Here is a 19,629-nt window from a genome sequence, read left to right on the forward strand (position 1 = left end):
GGGGGGGGGGGGTAAAGAGGCCAGGCGGTGTACGTTCAATCCCCACACAAAAGATAAAGAGCCGCCGTGCACACAGGCACCTTGCAAAAAAACCTTTTCATCCAGGCAAGGTTTGCTGAGCACACATGCTCGCGCTTAGCAGCACCCTACTTTGCATTTCACACAATCACCAAACCCCTTGAGTCACTTTTTTTCCCCTCTGCCCAGACTTACCACAAATCAAGAGGAACCTAAATGCAATATCAAAGTAATTACCCAACCCAACTTCAAAATGTGTTTCGTAACACGGACTGAAATGTGTTCTGCAAACATTTTTCCAAACGTGCCTCTGGAACATGTCATGATATGTAGGTCTAACAGGGGAAAAAGAGAAAGGTTTTACATGTAATAACATGTAGTAATGAGATTTGTTTGTGCTTCGGATGCACATGTAAGTTGTCTGGAGAAATAATGATTAGCTTACTAATTACAACAGTAAGTGGGTTGGCAGAGGGGAAAGCATTTTACTTCAAGCTGTCTTGTATTTTCAATTACACCCAACGAGTGTAATAGAATTGCCTCTCCTGCTAGATCACATTTTCTAGTAAGATTATACCGTTCCAACTATTTTGTTTTTTGTCTCTTACTCACTTGAATGTTTTTGCATTCCTGCCAGCTCACCAAATTCCTCCACACTCAGCCAGCCCCCACTCTGCTTAACACATCTATGTGACAAATATAAATCACTCCTTTCCTTTTACCATATAGACCTCTTCCTCACTCTCTGAGATTCTTTTCTTCATTCTTTCCCTGTCTCTCACAGAACTGCTTCCTCAGACGTGAGACCTTTCACTAGTTCTTCACTCTATTTTCACTACCATGAGAAAATAAAACCTAATATCCAAGTGCTGCAGAGGGTGAATCCCTGACCTGGGCGTCAAGCCAGATGACAGAAGATCAGATCTCAGGGGCACACCGAGCAGTCAAGACATTTAGTCTCACTGTAATCCTAATTTCCCTCTGGTACCACACACCCACCCACCCACACACACACACACACACAAACACACACACACACACACACACACACAGATATCTGTCAGCATCACTGGTGTGTGTGTGTGTGTGTGTGTGATTATGTCAATGTGACAGATTGAAAAAAACGTACACTTATATGAGGAGGATGCAGTACATGGCTGCATGTTAACATATTGTTGGTATTGTGGGATTGTTTTTTGTGTGTGATAACTGTCAATTAAAGGTGCTCTATATATTATTAGAGTTAAACTATTATCAATGTTAATTATTGTTTACAATTTCAATTTTTTCCCCATTGTCTGCCCTTTATAAGAATACACTATTAATAGAGAAAAAAAGAAAAGAAAAACAAATTACGTATTTAAGAGCAATTGTTAGTTGCAGACACATATATTATCATAAAGAGTCAGCGGTTTTGTTAGCCCTATGACCGATGAAGACTACATGATCCATAAACCTTCTTCCTTCCTGTAGGCACACACCACAAGTCTCACTTGGTTGTGACAATTTATGTTTGCTTGTCTTTGTTGATAACATACACACTGTCCTATAAGTAACAAGAAATTGCAGCATAGAAATGCCAGATGTCAGTTTTTCCATTACATTATTTGTCCACTAGAGAGCACTGGCAATTTTTTTCTTCTTATTTTACCAATTTTAAGGACTCCTTGTAAAAAATATGGGTTTGCTTAATGTACTTATTTGAAAAAATAAAATATTGGCAGGTATAGTGTTTATTTTAAAACTGTAAAATATCCATATCCAAAACTGATCCTCAGGCTTTGATGTTAAATAGCTAAATATTTAATTTAAAATGTTTGGTTCTTTCATTACCTACAGTGCCAAATGAGGATTTTTACTCTAGAAATGGTTTATTTTGAGTCATAAAGTTGATGTGAGCATCAGTGTTTATTACTTCTTAATGTTTTGTATAAAACAGCAATGCTCTTCTTAGTGACCCTCATTTATCAACCACCAGATATGAGCGCAGACATCCTCTTACAACAGGCTTCACGTGGAATTCATGAAACATTCGTATCAGACCATTCAGAGAATAAGACTGGTCATACATTGATAAATGCAGTGACTGGAAACGATCCTAATTTAAATATATTCTTGGTTTCGCCCCTACTATTTACAACATGGCCAGACGTAATCCGGCTAAGAAGCGGCACTTTTCAGAGGTGGAGATTGAAACCCTGACATGTCAGCTTAATTTGCAGTAAGACAAAAAACTGGTATTAGGCTGTGGGAAGAATGCGGAATAGAAATAGATCACTAATGCTGTCAACGTGTTGCCGTATTAAATTGGACTCCAGCTGAAGTTTATTTAATTTTTACATCCTTGACATATGCATACTCCTAAGAGTAATATATAGGCTTATATTGCAATCTCTTAGGTCTACATGTAGGTGTACCTATATTTTAATAAACACATGGTAGCGGAGTTTATGCAATGTTTTTTTCTTGAGTCAGAGCCAGGCAACAGCTGTGTGGGAGAGCGCGTGTCCTCCGCCCCCACCCTGATTTCCTGCGCGATGTTGTGCAGAATCCCACAGGCTAAAACAATGTTTCCCCCCCGCCCCCCTCCACCGTGGCTCATCTGTGTAGGCTGTGTGTGCACTGTTGCTCGGCTCATAGAGGACTTCTAAAAGAGCCAGATCTTCCATTGTCAATAAGTGATCAACTGATGACTTCTCCTTCTCCTGTTACATGCTGCACCGCAAGTCCACGCTGACTTGAAAAGTTAGGTACACGAGGTCAGACCAGACGTGAGATTTGTTCGCAGCCTACGCTCACGTTCAAATTGATAAACCCCGAGCTTAGCGTAGGAATCGGCGTACGCCCATCCTACACCTGTTTTAGGTCGTACGCACATTTCATAAATGAGGGCCAGTGTCTGCATTTGATTAGCTACTGCAATTAAAATAATACACTATATAGTGCTCCAGCTGCCTATTTCTATACTAAGCCCAATTAATATAGCTGCATATCTAGTAAGAATTTCTAAAGTAGGAGAGATTATTTTGAGCCATACACCCGGCAGTAGCATATTTCAAAGGAAATGCAAGAAATGATTATTATGATTTATAGAAGAGTGAAATAAAAAAAAAATTAGAGACTACTGCTACTACTTGGTAGACTAAAACGTTTTTTTGTTTTGTTTTTAAAGATAATTTTGGGGGGCTTTTCCCTCTATTAGATAGTGGTAGTGGATGGACAGGAAAGTGGGGAGAGAGAGGGGATGACACGCAGCAAAGGGCAGTAGTTTCGGATTCAAGCCCAGGCCGCTGCAAAGGACTCCGCCTACATGGGGCACACGCCCTTTTTTTTTATTTTTTATTTTTTATTTAGTCAATGTCTGTAGATAGAAGACAACAGTGTGTTTTTCAGCTGGATTGATTTTTTTTTTTTTTTAAATATATTTAATTCATCACCAACACAATCACACACACATTGACTTTGTGATTCCAGGCACATTTTCTATTTATTTGTGGTACTTTTGGCTGCGGAACATGCCTTTGCTCACAGTGAGAATCTCTTCTCCTTTGTTGGACTGTTCCTTTGAACTGTTGAGGAAAATCCGGAGTATTTGCACAGAGAGGAAGAGATAGCGTTCACAGGACGGGAATGATAATTATGTGTCATGATGGACAGAGCACTGATGTGTGATCTGTATGAGATTTGTGTTACCTATAAGTCTCCAATGTTTCATTTTGTAATTGTTGCACAAACACTCATTTCATTTGGAGTCCGCCATGTTGTCATGGAATTAGACATTTTCAAAAATGCATATTTTGGAGTCCTCTATAGTTGTCCAACTTGGTCCAGACAGATGCACTTTGTGCAAACAAATCTTCTCATTTTTCCCAGTCATGATTCCGAGATAACTAACATAGCTACAGGCATGATACACATATTTTTAGTAATGTGACTCACACTATCTGGAGAAATCAATATCTTGGACGTCCGTTGTGGATAAACATCCTTCAATTCACATTAGACTTATTTTTATGTTAAGGTTTTTGTTTTTGATACTTTAATGGTGTTTATTAGTGGTGTAAATTAGCCAAAATGTACCCGTAAAAATTACCATGTTTAAAAAGAAAATACAATGTAAAGTATGTATCCAAAATATCAGTTATCAAAACTAAAACAATAGGGACAAAATTCATCAGTTTCAACCTTTTTTCCTTGTTTTTGATATTAATAAAGCTCAGTACATCCCTTTCACCTTGGTCTCCTCAATCCGTTCATATACTGTAGACATTTACAGTACCCTGTTTTTAAAACGCATCAACATACAGGCAAAAAACTCAAACATCATAAGAAGGTTGTATGGTAAACATCTTAGCTTTCAAGTATGGACATTACAATATGTAAGACTCCTTTTCAGATAAATATCTCTTTTGTGAATAAAACTGTTGATCCAGGGGAGCTCTGTAAAGAAACAATGTGCTGGATGATTATTTGCACCTTTCCATGAGTAATCCTCTAGCTTCCGTTTGCTTTCTTTTGAATCTTATATCATGGATATTTATTTTATAGGAAAACAGAAAATGCTCGCGGCTGTTTTACTTGCAGGAGTGTCAGCAGAATGCAGTTCCTATGAACTCAATTGTTAAAACCGAGAAATTAAGCAAAGGCGTTAAGAATTATTTATTCAGAATCTTGTTCCACAAGTGGTGGGATAATCTTCTGTTATAGGAGCGGCTGCAGCAGGCACAATTCCCACAGACAAGGTGACGTTAAAGGTTGAGAATACTCCCTCACCATCAGCTGAAATTGAAAGTCAACCCAAATCCAAAACCATGCTAAAAAATACAATATGTGGCTGAAAGTATGTGGGCCTCCACCAATTCTTCAGTCTTGTATGGCCTTTTCTGTTTCAACATGAATATGCTCCACAGCACAAAGCCAGGATAAAAAATAAATGGTTTTCCCAGTTTGATGTAGAAGACCTTGAGTTGACTTAAAGCCCTGAGCTGAACTCATGTAGGATGAATCTGTAGAATGAAATGAATCACCCTTGCATTAAAAATGCATAAATATGGATTTATCGTATCATAAAACTGACCCAAAAAAAAGAAATTTCCTAATTAAATCTACAGTGCATTAACTAGTGGACCTTTTGATGAGATGAGTAACAAATAACAAATAATTGAATCCACTGCTGTGATAATTACCAGATAAACGGTAAAAGTACACAGTTCATGTTAGAAAATCTTTAGGAATATGCATTTTCACATATTTTATATTTTATTCATCGATTATTACATACTTTTCTAATTGTCAATTTCTTTACGTAATCACGGTTTCACTGCAATGAATTGCTTACATTAGCAGGGTCTTAAGGGGTATGTGTCACATCCAGTTCCTGCTCTTAATTCATGTTTTGTTTGTTTTATTTTGTTAACTTACAGTCTGTCTCTGTTTCAAGTCACTTGTCTTTCCGTCTTTGTCTGCCTTCCTGCCTTCTCTAATGTGTGTCACCTGTGTGTTATCGTCTTCCCCTGTCCCACTGTATGTATACTCACTCATTCATTAGGTTGCCATATTGTTTTAGTACCTTATGTGTCTCACTTGCAGCGTTATCCCCAGTGTTTCTTTCCCAGTGTTTCTGTAGAACTCTAGCTTGTAATTTTGACCACGTCTTTTGCCTGATGATTTTTTACCTTTCCTGGATTGTATTTTGTACAATAAAGCTCCGTTACCTTTTACTCTCTGCTCTGAGATGTACATTTGGGTCCACTGTTGAACCGTGACAGCACAGTACGACTGCTTATGGTAATTGTTCATTTTGTTCCGATATGTCAAATTTCTAATTATATAATTGGTCGGACTGTTGAGCTAAAGTTATGCTAGCTATGCTTCAATTCAACTTTATTGTCATTGACATAATGTGCAGCCGCATATGCGACAAAATGTAGGTTGTCAGGCTCCAACCAACAGTGCACATACACAGCAAGATTAAAAGACAAAAAAACACATTTCAACAACATAGACATTATTTACAGACTCATATGAGAGACGATAGTACTTGTGCAATGGCATAGTAAAAATAGGATAAAGCCCTTGTGCAAAGAGTATATTTAAAGTTGATTCTATACACATTTATAGCAACAAATATTACAAAAGGGGTATAGTTAGAAAAAAAGTTTTATAATAATAAAGAGGCTTTGTTTACTTCATAGGTTGCGTACCTGTGTTACTACATTATCTGGGTCACATAACAGTGATTTACCCAAAAGATGTATCTTGGAATTCATTCAAAAACTTTCATTTGTTTCAAAAAGTACTGAATAAATAAATATTTTTAAAATTGACTGAAATAGACATTTAATTGTACAGTAAAATTGTTACAGCTCTAGCAGCAAAACGGAGCCAGGTTCAACTTTCTTGCTGGATAACCCTCTATGGGTTAGCTAGGCCCTCCAATGCAGTGATAACAGTTTGGGGACGGCCCTGTTTCAACATGAGGACAGTGTTTTTTCACGTAGTACTAATGGCTGTCTGAAGACAATCCAATCACCCAACAGCAGTGTTGAACCTAACTAATGCACTTGTCTCTGAATGGGAGCAGAATCCTAGCAATCTTGTGTGTGTTCCAGTGTCAACCATGTAAAAGTAATGAAATGAAAGTTTGTTCTTACCCTTCGAGCAGCAGTAAGCTCGAGATTGTTATGTCCACTGCCGTTTCCAAGGTCTAGAACAAATTTTCAATCTCAATTTGTAGGGTTGGGCGATATGGAGAAAATTTAAAGATCATAATATTTTTGACCAAATACCTCTACCAATATTGCCACGATATTGTAGGGTTCACAAAAAGTCTTACACAATGAGATTTGTGATGAATAAACTCATCAGTAATGTGGATAGATTAACTAAGTGGGTAAAGGCAAATAAAAGAATAGCTAGAACAGTCTGGTAAGTTCATAAAATGACATCACTTTACTGTAATGTAGCCTTTAACACCAGAAAAGGACAACACTTGTACCATATTACAATATCCTGATATCCAAAATCTAAGACGACATCTAGTCTCATATAGGCCTGCATGATATTGGAAAAAACTGACATTGCATTATTTTTTAATATTTGTTTAAATAGATGACATAAATAGCTCTATTTGGAAATAATACATTTTGTAGGGGAGTGCATCTACATAGAAGCTAAAAATGAAAAAGGATCTTTTCTAATGTGAACCATTCTTTGTTAAACATTAAGGCTTTACAAACACCAAAGAAAGTAAGCGCTGTGACTAACGTACTCTTCTGAATTGATTTTGGAGACGGGAAATTAGGTAGAAATATGCTGGTTGACCAGCATGACACCATTGGATTCATATAATACTGTCAATCCAGTCTCATATCACGATATGGATATGATATCAATATATTGCCTAGCCCTACTTTTTTGCAGCGAAAGAGCAAACACAGCTGAAAGAGCTGAAGAGGAACTGCAGAAAAAAAGCTGAAGGACACCATTCCCACCCAATGCTTGAGATCGCCCTCTAAACAGAGGGTGGAGACAATCTACTCCGCAAAACTTTCTCATTCCTTGTCACTGGGAAGCCAATTGCAACGCAATTGAGATGCAATTTCCTCAACATCTTTGTTTTCCACCAACCAACTGTTCTCGATCCGACTCTCAGGCATCAACAGGAAACAAGAGGTGCTGAAACAACACACACTACTGAGATCAGGAGGATGGTAAGCAACAGCAACACTTTCTGATCCTTGCGTCTCCTTCTCTGCTCCAGTGAAGCTTTTTAAAAGTGGATGTTGACTTGTTTAACCCAGCCTTCAGAAAAAAACAGCACTGTTAAAGCGTAAATTCACCGAAAGTATTCAAGGTCACGGACATTAAATTCAAGAATAACAAAGGCTGCAAACCATTAGTTGCCTTGTTCACAGTATTATTGATACTGAAGACGTCTGTGCAAACGTGTTTCTAAGTTGATTGTTCAATTCTTGCGTGAAGTATGCCATGGAACTCATACACAAATCATGGGTTTCCTGAAATAAAGTTTTAGGGAAAGTGCCCTTGAAGCCTACATAATAACACACTTAATAGCTGCCGAGTACACCTGCTTGAGCAATTCTACCCACTGAGCAGCTCTTCAATGGTAGGATGTGCCTTGCTCAGAGGCATTACAGCAGTGCTCGTTATAGAAGAGAGGAATTACTCCTCCACTTTCATCACTCAGAGGGAGTCTGGAGAAAACAATCTTACAATCATCTAGTCACAGTACGTGACAGAGACCAGATTGGATCAAGGTATGGCATCCAATTGACACCAACATATCACAAGAGAGGAGCACAGCCAAGACAGCCGTGATGGCTCTGCTGTACACCGCAAATAATCTTCCGCCAGCAGCCGGGATCAAACACTCTCTTAGAGAGAGAGAAGAAGAAGGTGCTATTCTTTTCACCTGTTTGTTACGTTTAGAACGTTACAGCAAGGTACCATTTACTTTTATTGTCAAACGGAACACAGGTTTCGGGTAGAAGTTTTTGTGTTTTTTTTCTGTTTTTTCTGACCCATCCACCCGCCCCACCTATCACTCACCTTACATGGCATTTGGCTCTCTTACAGTATACTTCATCACTTTAATTCCTGCCCTGCTCCCATTACTACGGCCACTAAAGGGCACCGCCACTATAAACGTACATAAATATGAATTGTAATCGCTGCATGAACAAACTTATATGCCTTTTTTTTTTTTTATTAAATTAAAAAGTAATTTAATGTCAGTGTTTACAATAACAGTTCTATAACAACAACTAAAGGTAGAAACACCAAAAAAGGGTAAGTCATGAGTATTTTCCTCATGTTAAATAAATATCTAAACTACTGCAATGCTCTTTAGCATAGACCAGAGGAATCTCCTTCTTCTTGATTTATATAAATATCCTATAAGCTTACTATTGCAATTAGTTTAAAACAAAATGGTTTATCTGAGATTTCTCATTTTTTCCATGAGGAATTGCTCTAAATACAATGATATTAATGAGCCTCAGCAGCAATTGCTACAGTGAAGAAATCAGCCAGAGGCACAAATCTGAGCTGGTGCATTGTTCCGAATGCAACGTCATTGCAATCAGGAACAAAACACTGTCAAAGTGCGGCAGAATTCATCACAAATGACATAGAATGGCAGAAAAACACTTTTTTTTTAATCTTCAAACAGTACGCAGGCTTCTTTTGCCTTATTCTTTGTACCGTGTGGCTCGTTCATGTACTACTGCTGTGACATTTTCCCCGCCCTTGCTGTTATATAACAAGCGCCACAGCAACATGCCACTGTGTGAAGAAGTGGGTCTGTGCTGTTGCACTCTCCACCTTCATCTTCCCCGTCTCTTCTTTTGTCCAATAGGAAGCATTAAACAAATAATAATAACAGATAGATAGCGATGAAATGTGTTAGCCAAGCAAAAACATTGAAATTGTGAATTAAAATGCAAAGAAAATACATTTTTCAACACAAAGGGTAACATTGTGAGTATATGTTGTTGGTTGACAGATTTCTTAGACAAATATCATTCAGGAAACCTTTGAGATCTGTTTGATAAGACTGTAAGAGGCTTGATTTTTTAAGAGCAACAGATCATCTCCTTTCACTATCATACTCCAGCAGGTAAGCTGCCATTACCTGTGCCTACCATATCACGGCTGTAAACTCATATCAGGTCTTCACTGAAGAAATGTTGCCGCAGCAGAATATGCAGTAAATCTGCTGAAAGTGGAACCGGTGAGCCCCTGACAGCGTATTGTGTTGTAAGTGAAAAAGTTTAAGCACTCTTTAAGAGTCACTCACATCAGTAAAAAATGATTTATCACTGCGCACCACATTTGTTGAACATTTCTGGAGGTTCTGTAGTGCGTACTGTATAAATACATGACAGAAGAAGAAGAAGAAGAAGAAGAAGAAGAAGAAGAAGAAGAAGAAGAAACAGTGGGGAATCCAAGCTGTCTCTAAACACAAAGGGATTAGATGAAACATGTTCATGTTATTACTTCATGTGTGGATACGGCTATATTGTACGTTTAGACTAATTGGCTGATCCTCTGCCTGCATCTTGAGCCGATGAAAAGCTTCTCTTAATAACTTCTGATTGCACATCCTGATTGTACATTCTGATTGCGGCTGTTAAAATAATTTCTTTTCACTTTCTTGCATTTACAGAATCTGATTTATGACGCTGCTTCACACACACATACAACCACCTGTAATCACTGCAATCAGTGCAGCTTTACACTGAATCTTTTTTTTCCCCATCAATAATTGAAATGCAAAAGCATGTCAGAGCACAAATGGACTGCATTTATATAGCGTCTATCAACCTTAACAGACAAAGCACTTTAAAGTTTGCCTCTTATTCACACACATATTCATACACCCAAGGAGATGGCATGCAATGCGCTGGCCTGCTCATGGGCAGCAAGTTGGGAAGTTTTTAGTAATTTCTTTAATTATTTTACAAATTTTACATTTTAAATAGCTTATTCACATGGTTATTTTTGATTTTATAATGTCTTTTTTTATCTATTTAATATTGAACACAGCCGTCTAAACATGAACACTGACAGCTGCTCCAGTTTTGCAGCAATGTTTTGACATTGTTGTGACCGAAACAATCCTATTTTGTCCCCCAATCTCTAATCATGGATTCAGGTGCTCCTTAATGTATAATTAACATAAATAATGACAGCATTGCTCAAAACTGCCATGCAAATGAATATTCATATAGCATATATTTTCACAGCTTGTGGGCCAGTCTGTGGAGGAAAAAAAAGGAAACTAAAACGCAGTTTTGGAATTATAAATTGAGCAGCTGATTGCTCTAGCTGACTTTTTCTTTAAGTTTCTGCCCGCGATGGCATGACAAAGGTTTCCATAGCAGCAATCAGGGCAAATCTCTCCACTGGCAGATGATTTGAAATGTCAAATGCAACACTTAGCGAGTCTATCAGAAGCTGCTGCAAAGTTCAGATATTAATACAAGGATCATACTGCCATGGATTCATTAAAACAGCAAACACATGCACAGCAGGCACATGATGATTCAGCCCGTCTGGCTCAAAACCAGAGTTTTTAGCTCTGCTCGCACCACAGCAGAGTCCAGATGGACCGCGACACAGTCACGTATAACTACCAACAGATTGGGACCCACAGTGGAAGGTTTTCTTTACCTTGTTTGTTTATTTTATCATGTTTAAATTGAAAGAAAGGCAATAATATGCTACTTTTAAATGTGAATAAATTTCCATTTTCATGACTCCTTACAGCCAAATGGTATGTGAATCACAGGAAAAAAATATTTTCTGGGCACAGATCTCCTTCACAGCAGATGTGACGCATCACTGCACATACAGCAGCAACAGAGACATTTGTTTGGTATAAATAGAGGGCAAGCTGGGTATTTAGGGAAATCAGTGAAAGCTGTTAGCATTCATAATAATAATACAAGCAATATCAGCAGTAGCAGTAAAAGCATTTTAGTTATTTGTGTGACAAAGATCTACTTAAAGGGTCACTTACTGGCATACCTTTTAACTGCATCTCACGGTCTTCATTAGCAAATAGAACTGAGTCTGTTTTCAAGTGTGGAACGCAGTCTCCTGAATCAATCCTACGAACTATTGCAAGCCCTGAGATGTACAATAAAATATCAAGAAAGTTAATAAGTCAACCTCTTTTCATAGAAAGTCTCTCAGCTTACATTATACGTTTGCAGCAGGTACTGTAGTTGTAGATGCAACAGAAACTGGTTTTGAGAGAAACCTGTCCAGGATGTTTTTTATTTCCTATGAGGGTGGAAAAAGAAGAGCCCTTGTTGTTTTCTTGTGTCTGCCCATTTGAGTGGTGGCGCTCAGGAGCTTCACTTGTTGTTTTTTTATTTAGTTTTTGTGTTATGCATTGTTAAGTGTTATTATAGTGATTTTTATTTCCACTCTGAACAGCTTGAGAAAAGTCAGTTGGGTTTTTGTTGGCTGACAGCAGATACGGCAGCTAGCAAGCAAGTAACTGTCATATAACACAGGTCACTGAGTTAATTAAGCATTGATTATATTGTTATAAAAAAAGCTTAACAAAAAGCTTAACTATGGCACCCTAAATATAACTCTTAAGTTTATCTGCACGATTAAACCAGACAGAAAGTCCCATTATCAACGGACCAGTGGTAGTAAAAAAAAGTAGTACCGCAATAATCATAAAAAACAGAAGCAGTAGTAGAAGAGGTAGCAGTAAAAGCTGTACTTGTAAGACCCTTTTGGACTGCCATCTCTCCCAGGAGCAGTAAAACACTGTGGTTCATCCTACCTTTTAGCTGGTAGTCCACAGAGATGTCAGAGGGAGCCTGCACCAGAGCCGACCTGCGGTACACCACGTGGACCCGTCCCTGGTCCTCCAGCTCCTGAGTCCCCCTCTCCAGCGGCTCAATGAAGTACTCGTCTGAGTCGGTGCGGATCATCCCAGCCTGCAACACAACACCGGGCCAGTGAGTGCGTGGAACTATGCTAATCGTACAAAAAGTGGATCTGCTTCCGTACTTGGAGGAAAAAGTACAAAGTATGGAAAGTTCTTGAAACTTGCTCTTACATCGGCAAATAAGAAGCATTAGACTTCTTAATATCCTACCATAATCAAAAAATATCATATCTGTTTACTAATGCTTATAAAAAGGTCACAAATCAAGATCATTATTGCATTGACCTGCGATAGTATCTTGGATTTTAGAATGGGTTTTGTATAGACAGCGGTAGTTGAGCCAGCGGCCGTTGATAATCCTCTCTGTTTTGTTCTCAGTTAAGTATAGGGTGACCAGATGTCAAGAAAAATTTGGGATAGCCCCGAAATCCACGCAGTTGTCCCAAATCCCAAATCCTGCCCTAACTGTCCCAAAAATTAGAGCAAAGTCTCAAAAGTAGACTTGAGTAGTTAAGTCTGATAGAACATTAAAAGCTGTTCATGGTGACTGAATCTTCCTGCAGCCAGCTCCCGTCGGCTGCTACATAGATGGCTAGGCGCGAATGGATTAATATGCATTGCTATTTTTCAATCATTCATTGTTGAAATGGAGGCTCAGGCTGGTGTCCCGGGACCTGATGAACACGCTAAAAAGCAAAAAATGTCTCTGCAAGTACAGCGAGGACTGGGTAGGGAAATACCCCTGGATTATTGCAGTTTTACGTGATGCAAAAAAAGTGGCAATGTATGTAGAAAGGAGTTAGGTCAGACGTCAGGCTGCATGCTAGCAGCAAAGTACATATAACTTAGTGATAGTAGTGTATAACTAACAGCACTACTAACTGTACAGACCTGTTGGTCTCATCCTTCTTTAAGAAGGGGGATGACTCCACGTATAATGAATAGAGCTGGAACAATATGCAATATAAAACCGAAAGCGATAAAACCTGTGTCTCGCCATGACAGCAGATGCGGCAGAGTTGCACTAATCGAATCATGGGTTTGGTGTATTGGTACAGCGATAATAATAAAATAGCTGCTGCTGAGCTGATTTTTAATTTGTACTTTTGATCCTAGCAACAAACGATGCATAAAATATATGAAAAGACAGATGTTCTAATATCATTTTTAGTCATTTATTCAAGAGATTATGTTTCTTAGTACTAATTGCCTGCTTAAATGTATTTGAGCCTTACTGTTGTTTCATATTGTTTTGATTCTTTTTCTGCAACTTGCAATCTCTTTGCAATTATTAGCTGGTTGCCTGCCTACAGCTTAAGGTGGTGATCGGAAAAGCTCCACATCATTAGTCACACATTGGAACAAAATTGCTTTGTGATCACTACCTGCCTCCCTCAGATTTCCTGTAATAAGAAGCCTGTCATGTCTGTAGTTTAGGGAGGATACATAAAGGGTCACACACTCTCCAACTAGCACGATGATGTACACAAACTAAATGTGGACCTCATCAAACCTAAGTGATGTGCTAAAGCAGGTGTCACACATGTGTAAAGGCTGAATGAAGCTTCATTAAACACACACGTTAGCATATTAAGTGACTTACCACTGCGCACCGCTTAAAAAGGTTCAATATGTTAGAGCCCGACCGATAAAAGATTTTTAAGACAGATACCGATACAAATATTTGGTTAATTAAAAATCTGATATACCAATATATATATAAACAAAAAAAAAATCCAGAAACGTGTAACAAAACATAAACAGACTTCCCTAACATTAGTTATTTGTAGTTATTTATAAGGTCTCACAAAAGTAATATGATAGTAATTTGTTTTATTGTCACAACAGAACAGAGGACGATCTTCTGATAAATAAAATGTGTAAGAATACAGACTTAAGATATGAAACACAATTGCCAAAAAAATCAGAGTGTTGCCAACAGGGACATTGTAGAGTTCCCTCTGGTGGACAAACTATGCAACATCAACACTCATAACATGGTTGACCATCTGTTTTGATTTGATTTTTTTAAATATGAATTCATCAGAATAATTTATTTTGATTCTAAAAAATAAATATTTAAAAAAATAAGAAATGCCGATACCGTTCAGGAAATGCCTAAAAAAAATAAAAAAATCGGGCTTTAATATGTAATACATACAGCTAACGTTTAAAATCGTTACTGCAGTCCTAGTCTTTACTTACGACATTCCATATCCAGGATTGTTCAGGTGCCGCCGGAAATTCCGCTAAACTGAGGTCGATTAATGAGGACTATGGTTAACTGCTCCTCAAATCTCTGCACACAAAGTCAATGTTAGCTAGATTCTAGTCTCTCATTGCCAGACATTATTCAACAGCAGAACAAGTTTCTAGATGCTGCTATTTTTACGGTCATAAAAGCCTGCGCTCCTGCAGAGCCACCTTTTTTTTACCAAATCTTAACAGCAACCACTAAAAAGATCTTATTTAATATTGATTTATATCTATGAGTTAGATAACATGGCGGCATTAGCACCAATCAAAAAACAACTTCACCGGCTGTGTCTCAATTCTTGTTGCCAAAAGAATTTTTGATAAAAATCCATATCGAAACAAATCGTGACATTTTCTGAATTGTGCACCCCTAGTAAATATATTGCATATTGAATCTTTAACCATCTATAAACTTACATCCATAGGCAGTTTCTGTAGACACTGCATTTCCCACTACACAAATATTTCAAATGTGCCCTTCAGAACTGTTAAAAATGCTAATAAAGTAAAAATGCTAGCGATTAATTATCACCATTATTTGTTGATTTTACCCAAAACTAATTTTTTTGTCACATAGGCTATTTATAAATGCTTTCACATCCATAATGTGCTGCATTCATTTCCTGTTGAAGTTGTATGTTGTATAGACATACAACACATGCAAATGAAAATTATCTGAATTAAATATCCTTAAAGCTAGGATATTAAAAAAAAAGTATCTCTAAGAAAGCTCCTTCCCTTGATTTCAACAATAACTGATTAAAAGAACTAGGGAGGCAGGGGGAGAGGGATGGACGCTACTCACAGAGAAACGGCTGACTCATTATGAGTGGGTCCAGCAAGCTCTGTCTCAAACGCTATTATTCTACCAACTGAAGTTAGTTGCATTCAATAACTTCTTCTGTGTTATTCACCGTGGCCGCCTCAACAGCAGAGTTACCAACGGCAACACTGGTGCAAATACAGGTTTGCCTCTCATGCTTAACACTATACAGCTTTGTTAATAACAATTAAAACTGTGGACACATGTCAGAAGTGTCTCCGTGTTACAGGGGAGCTGTGTGTGAGTGAATGGGGGCGGGGCTGCGCAGAGTGTTAGAGGAGAGATATGAAGAGGCAGCGGATGAGAGGACGTTAGGTGCACCGGTTCGACCTAGGAAAAATGTTAGTCGCGCCCTAGAGCCCTGTGAGCTAACAGACACAAACTAGCACTGACTAGCACTGGTCACTGCTGTTGTCTGAAAACAACACAGACGGGACAAATTGTTGTGTTTACTGGTTAACTGGTAAACCTTGTTACTCTGTCCTCTGTGACTGTCTACATCTAGAAACTAAGCTGCGCGGTGCAGGGGGCAACTCTGACTGGCACATGATCAGACATTGTTTTACGGAGCGGTAAAAAAAAAACCTGGAGCGTTCTATGAACAGAATGATGCCTTTAAAATTTTGCTTGATTACACAAATTTGATCGTGGGAAGCCAACATCGTTTAAAATTATTTGTGCAGCCCTAACATAAATGTAATATGCAAACATGTATGATCTGCTCAAAACACTCAAACATCATCTGGTGAGACAGGAGGAAGAAACACAAATTAATTAATGTTCAACAGCAACATTCAGCCTTTAGAGAGCTACTGTACTGTGCACCTGTGCAGCAGACAGAGCCACCTCTCACAGAGCTCCAGAGGAATTTGTTCGAGCTCTCGTTCAGCCAGTGCCACATCTCTGCAGTCCATACCTTACTCTGGCCTCTCCATTTACACTCTGTTGGACTATGCACATATGGTGCTTGCAACCAACACGCACACTGAACTCGTTTCCAACTCCCTTAGTTCCCAATCGACCGAACACTCCCCAATCTCTCCTCCTATTTTCACGCACTACTGGCTAGAGTCCAATTTAAGTTCTTACTCTAGTTTGAAAATGTAACTTTTAACACATTAAGAGAATATTCATGTCCTGAAGTATGCCACACATAGATGAACAGCCTGCCAGTAAAATTAAATTAAAGGTTTCGGCATCCAAACTTTTAACCTGTGCAGCAGGGGAAAAGAAATTATCAATCATGTAGTGTTGCGTTGCCAGACCTTCCTCCGGCAAGTCCACACAACATTCCAGGATGGGAGAAAAAGTGCTCTGGTAAATTGCCATTTCTTTAAACCAATCACAATCGTCTTGGGTGTCGCTGCAAAATAGCCTCAGGAAGGAACTTGTTTTGGTGGAACATGCGTAGGTTCAAAAGCTGTTTGAGTCGTGCAACAGAAGACTCAGATTGGACAGAAAGTCTAGCTAGCTGTCTGGATTTACCCTGCAGAGATTTGAGGAGCAGGTAACCATAGACCTCATAAATCAACCGGAGTTTAAAACTCCAAGACAAACAAAGCGGAAGGTAACGGACATCCGGCCGCAATGAGTGAAATCAGGGGGGACTGTCGGTGGCAACAGAGCAATCCCGGAAGTGGAACGTCGCAAATATAGATATATCACCCAAGTGGCTATAATGCTGTGTTAGTCTGATTTGTTCCAGTTAAAGAGGAGTTTTTTTCAGGCAAAACAACCAGGTTTACTCCTCGCCAAAGTATTGTTACCAGGTTAAAATGCCAATGTACGCCATATGAAAACTGAATTATTTGAGCTGCCATCTTTCACTTGGCATCATTGCTCATCTTGGGGGTTACCGTGAGGAACTACTAACTTAAACAGCATCAAATATGTTGAAAATGCATCTGCTTGGAACTAAAATGTATTTATTTCCTTCTGCAAACCTCCGTTTTAACATTAAACAGTACTATAACTTGCAGAATACACCTGTTGCATCCTGTTGAGTTCTTGTAAACAAACAGATATGTTTATCCGGCTCCTCTGAAAACATAATTGCATTTCCATGACAAACCAAATGTTGCTTATTATGCAATTGAATCACAACAAGTGTATGTAGTACATTGCCAACAATTCACAGTGGAGAGGATGTAGATACATACAGTACTCAAAGAAAATCTAAATGACGGGACAATTTACAACGAGACACATGCGTATATTCACATTATTACTGGATTTGACAGCTATGATGACAGCTAGAGGTTATCAGAACATGAATGGGTGTGATGCATAAATGAATACAGAATAGGAAAGACCCAATGATCTTTCACAGGTCTTCTTTATCAAAGAGAACAGCATTTCCCACAGTGAGTACAGTGCTGTCAGAACGAGACCTTAATGATGATGAAGTTTATGTGGGGGAACATTTTAAAATTCACATTTTTGTTGTTGCCTTGTTAACTAAAACATAGTTGAAGTGGGGATTAACTCCTCAATTTATACACATGCACATGCACAGAGAAAAGGTCTGCACGTTATCCAGCCTGAATTTTTCCTGGCATTTCACTAACATGCATCAAGAGAGACTTCCCTTACGAGATGAATATGTACGTCTGCTCATGTGGGATAAGCAAATATAGCGCCGTGGAGACCTGTTGTCTGTTGACTGTTTGAGCTAACTGGCTAGCTGCTAGCTCTCTGCACCTACACCCTCCACGCTACACCGTTAAGATTAAAATTAGAGAGATATAAATCGCTACTCTCACACACGTACACACACCTATTAAAGCGCCTATTTGGGTGAAGGTGGGATTTTGAAGTTGTTCAAACAAACTGACGGATGGATAATTGGATAAAAGTTGTGATTCTGTCCAGTGGTGCTGTTTATTGCAAACATTTTTGGAACTATTTGAGGAGCTGGAAATGCCACCATCTGGTAACACATGGCCGAGGCAAACTGTGTAAAGACTCCAACTCGGAGAAAAAACAATGTCAAGAGTATGTAATGAGATGCAGAGCTGACCTTTTAAAATTTATTAAAGTGGCTTAACCGCATGACACACACCTGGAGAATGTTTAGACAATATCAAAGACAGTGATGGGAATAACGGCATTATAAAAGAACGTAACAAAGTAACGGGTAATTTTTTCTGCTAAAGATTTCCCAGAAAATTTGGCACTATGACTCTAGAGATGCTAATCACTGTCCCTTTCTCACTTCTGCCTTGCTGTATCACCCACACACCCACACACACACACCAGCTTGACGCACACACCAGCGCAAAAGCATAAACATCAGGCCGCTTACATTATTTGCACTACAAAAAGTGTATATATTTGTTATTTATTTTTGCTATAGTGCTTAACAATTATTATTTAATTTTGCCCAGTTGTGGCCTGTTGAGGGACAATAAATATCAAAAGTTACAAAACATCTATGTTGTTATTTGTATTGATCCACTAGACTAGACATATTATCTACGTACGTTTGATTGGAGGCTAGTCTCACTTTGTCCCAACATTAAAATAGTTTAGATGTGTGTACATTGTTTCTGTTAATAGTGTATTGTAGTAAGTGTCCATTTCGTTATAATATTCAGATTTACCATAAATAATTGAACATGCACTTGTGCTGTATTTTATATAACGCTTTTCTAGTCTTAACAACTACTCAAAGCGCTTAAGCACAGGAACCATTCATTATTCACACACATTTGTACATTGTGGCCGAGGCTGCCGTACAAGGTGCTATCTGCTCATCAGATAAACACTCACACACATTCACACTCCAGCATCGGGGGAAACTCGGGTCTTCAATGTCTTGCCCAAGGACACTTTGATATTGGACTGCAGGGGCAGGGATTGAACCACCAACCTTCCAATTGGCAGGCAACCGCGCTAACAGTGAGCCACAGCCAACCGAGTGTACATTAAGTTCTATTAAAGAGGGGTGGAGGTGGTGTCACATTTGAGCATTTAAAAATGTACTTGAAAATAACGCATTGGTTACTAACTTAAGTAACTAGTTACTTTTATAATTTATAACAGTATGTAATTTAGTTAAGTTTTGGAAGAAGTAACTAGTAACTGTAACTAATTA

At 38.5% G+C, this 19,629-nt stretch overlaps 1 protein-coding gene across 1 annotated transcript in view; it reads right to left on the reverse strand.

The window, feature by feature from the left end:
- adamts3 (ADAM metallopeptidase with thrombospondin type 1 motif, 3) overlaps positions 1-19,629 on the reverse strand; it is a 170,905-nt gene that overhangs the window by 131,803 nt on the left and 19,473 nt on the right. The window contains exon 4 of the mRNA XM_032516121.1: positions 12,347-12,503. Within this exon, the coding sequence (XP_032372012.1) occupies positions 12,347-12,503 (157 nt within the window). The remainder of the gene's footprint in view (positions 1-12,346; positions 12,504-19,629) is intronic.

Source organism: Etheostoma spectabile, chromosome 5 (genome assembly GCF_008692095.1).
Source record: "Etheostoma spectabile isolate EspeVRDwgs_2016 chromosome 5, UIUC_Espe_1.0, whole genome shotgun sequence".
NCBI classification, from domain to species: Eukaryota; Metazoa; Chordata; class Actinopteri; order Perciformes; family Percidae; genus Etheostoma; species Etheostoma spectabile.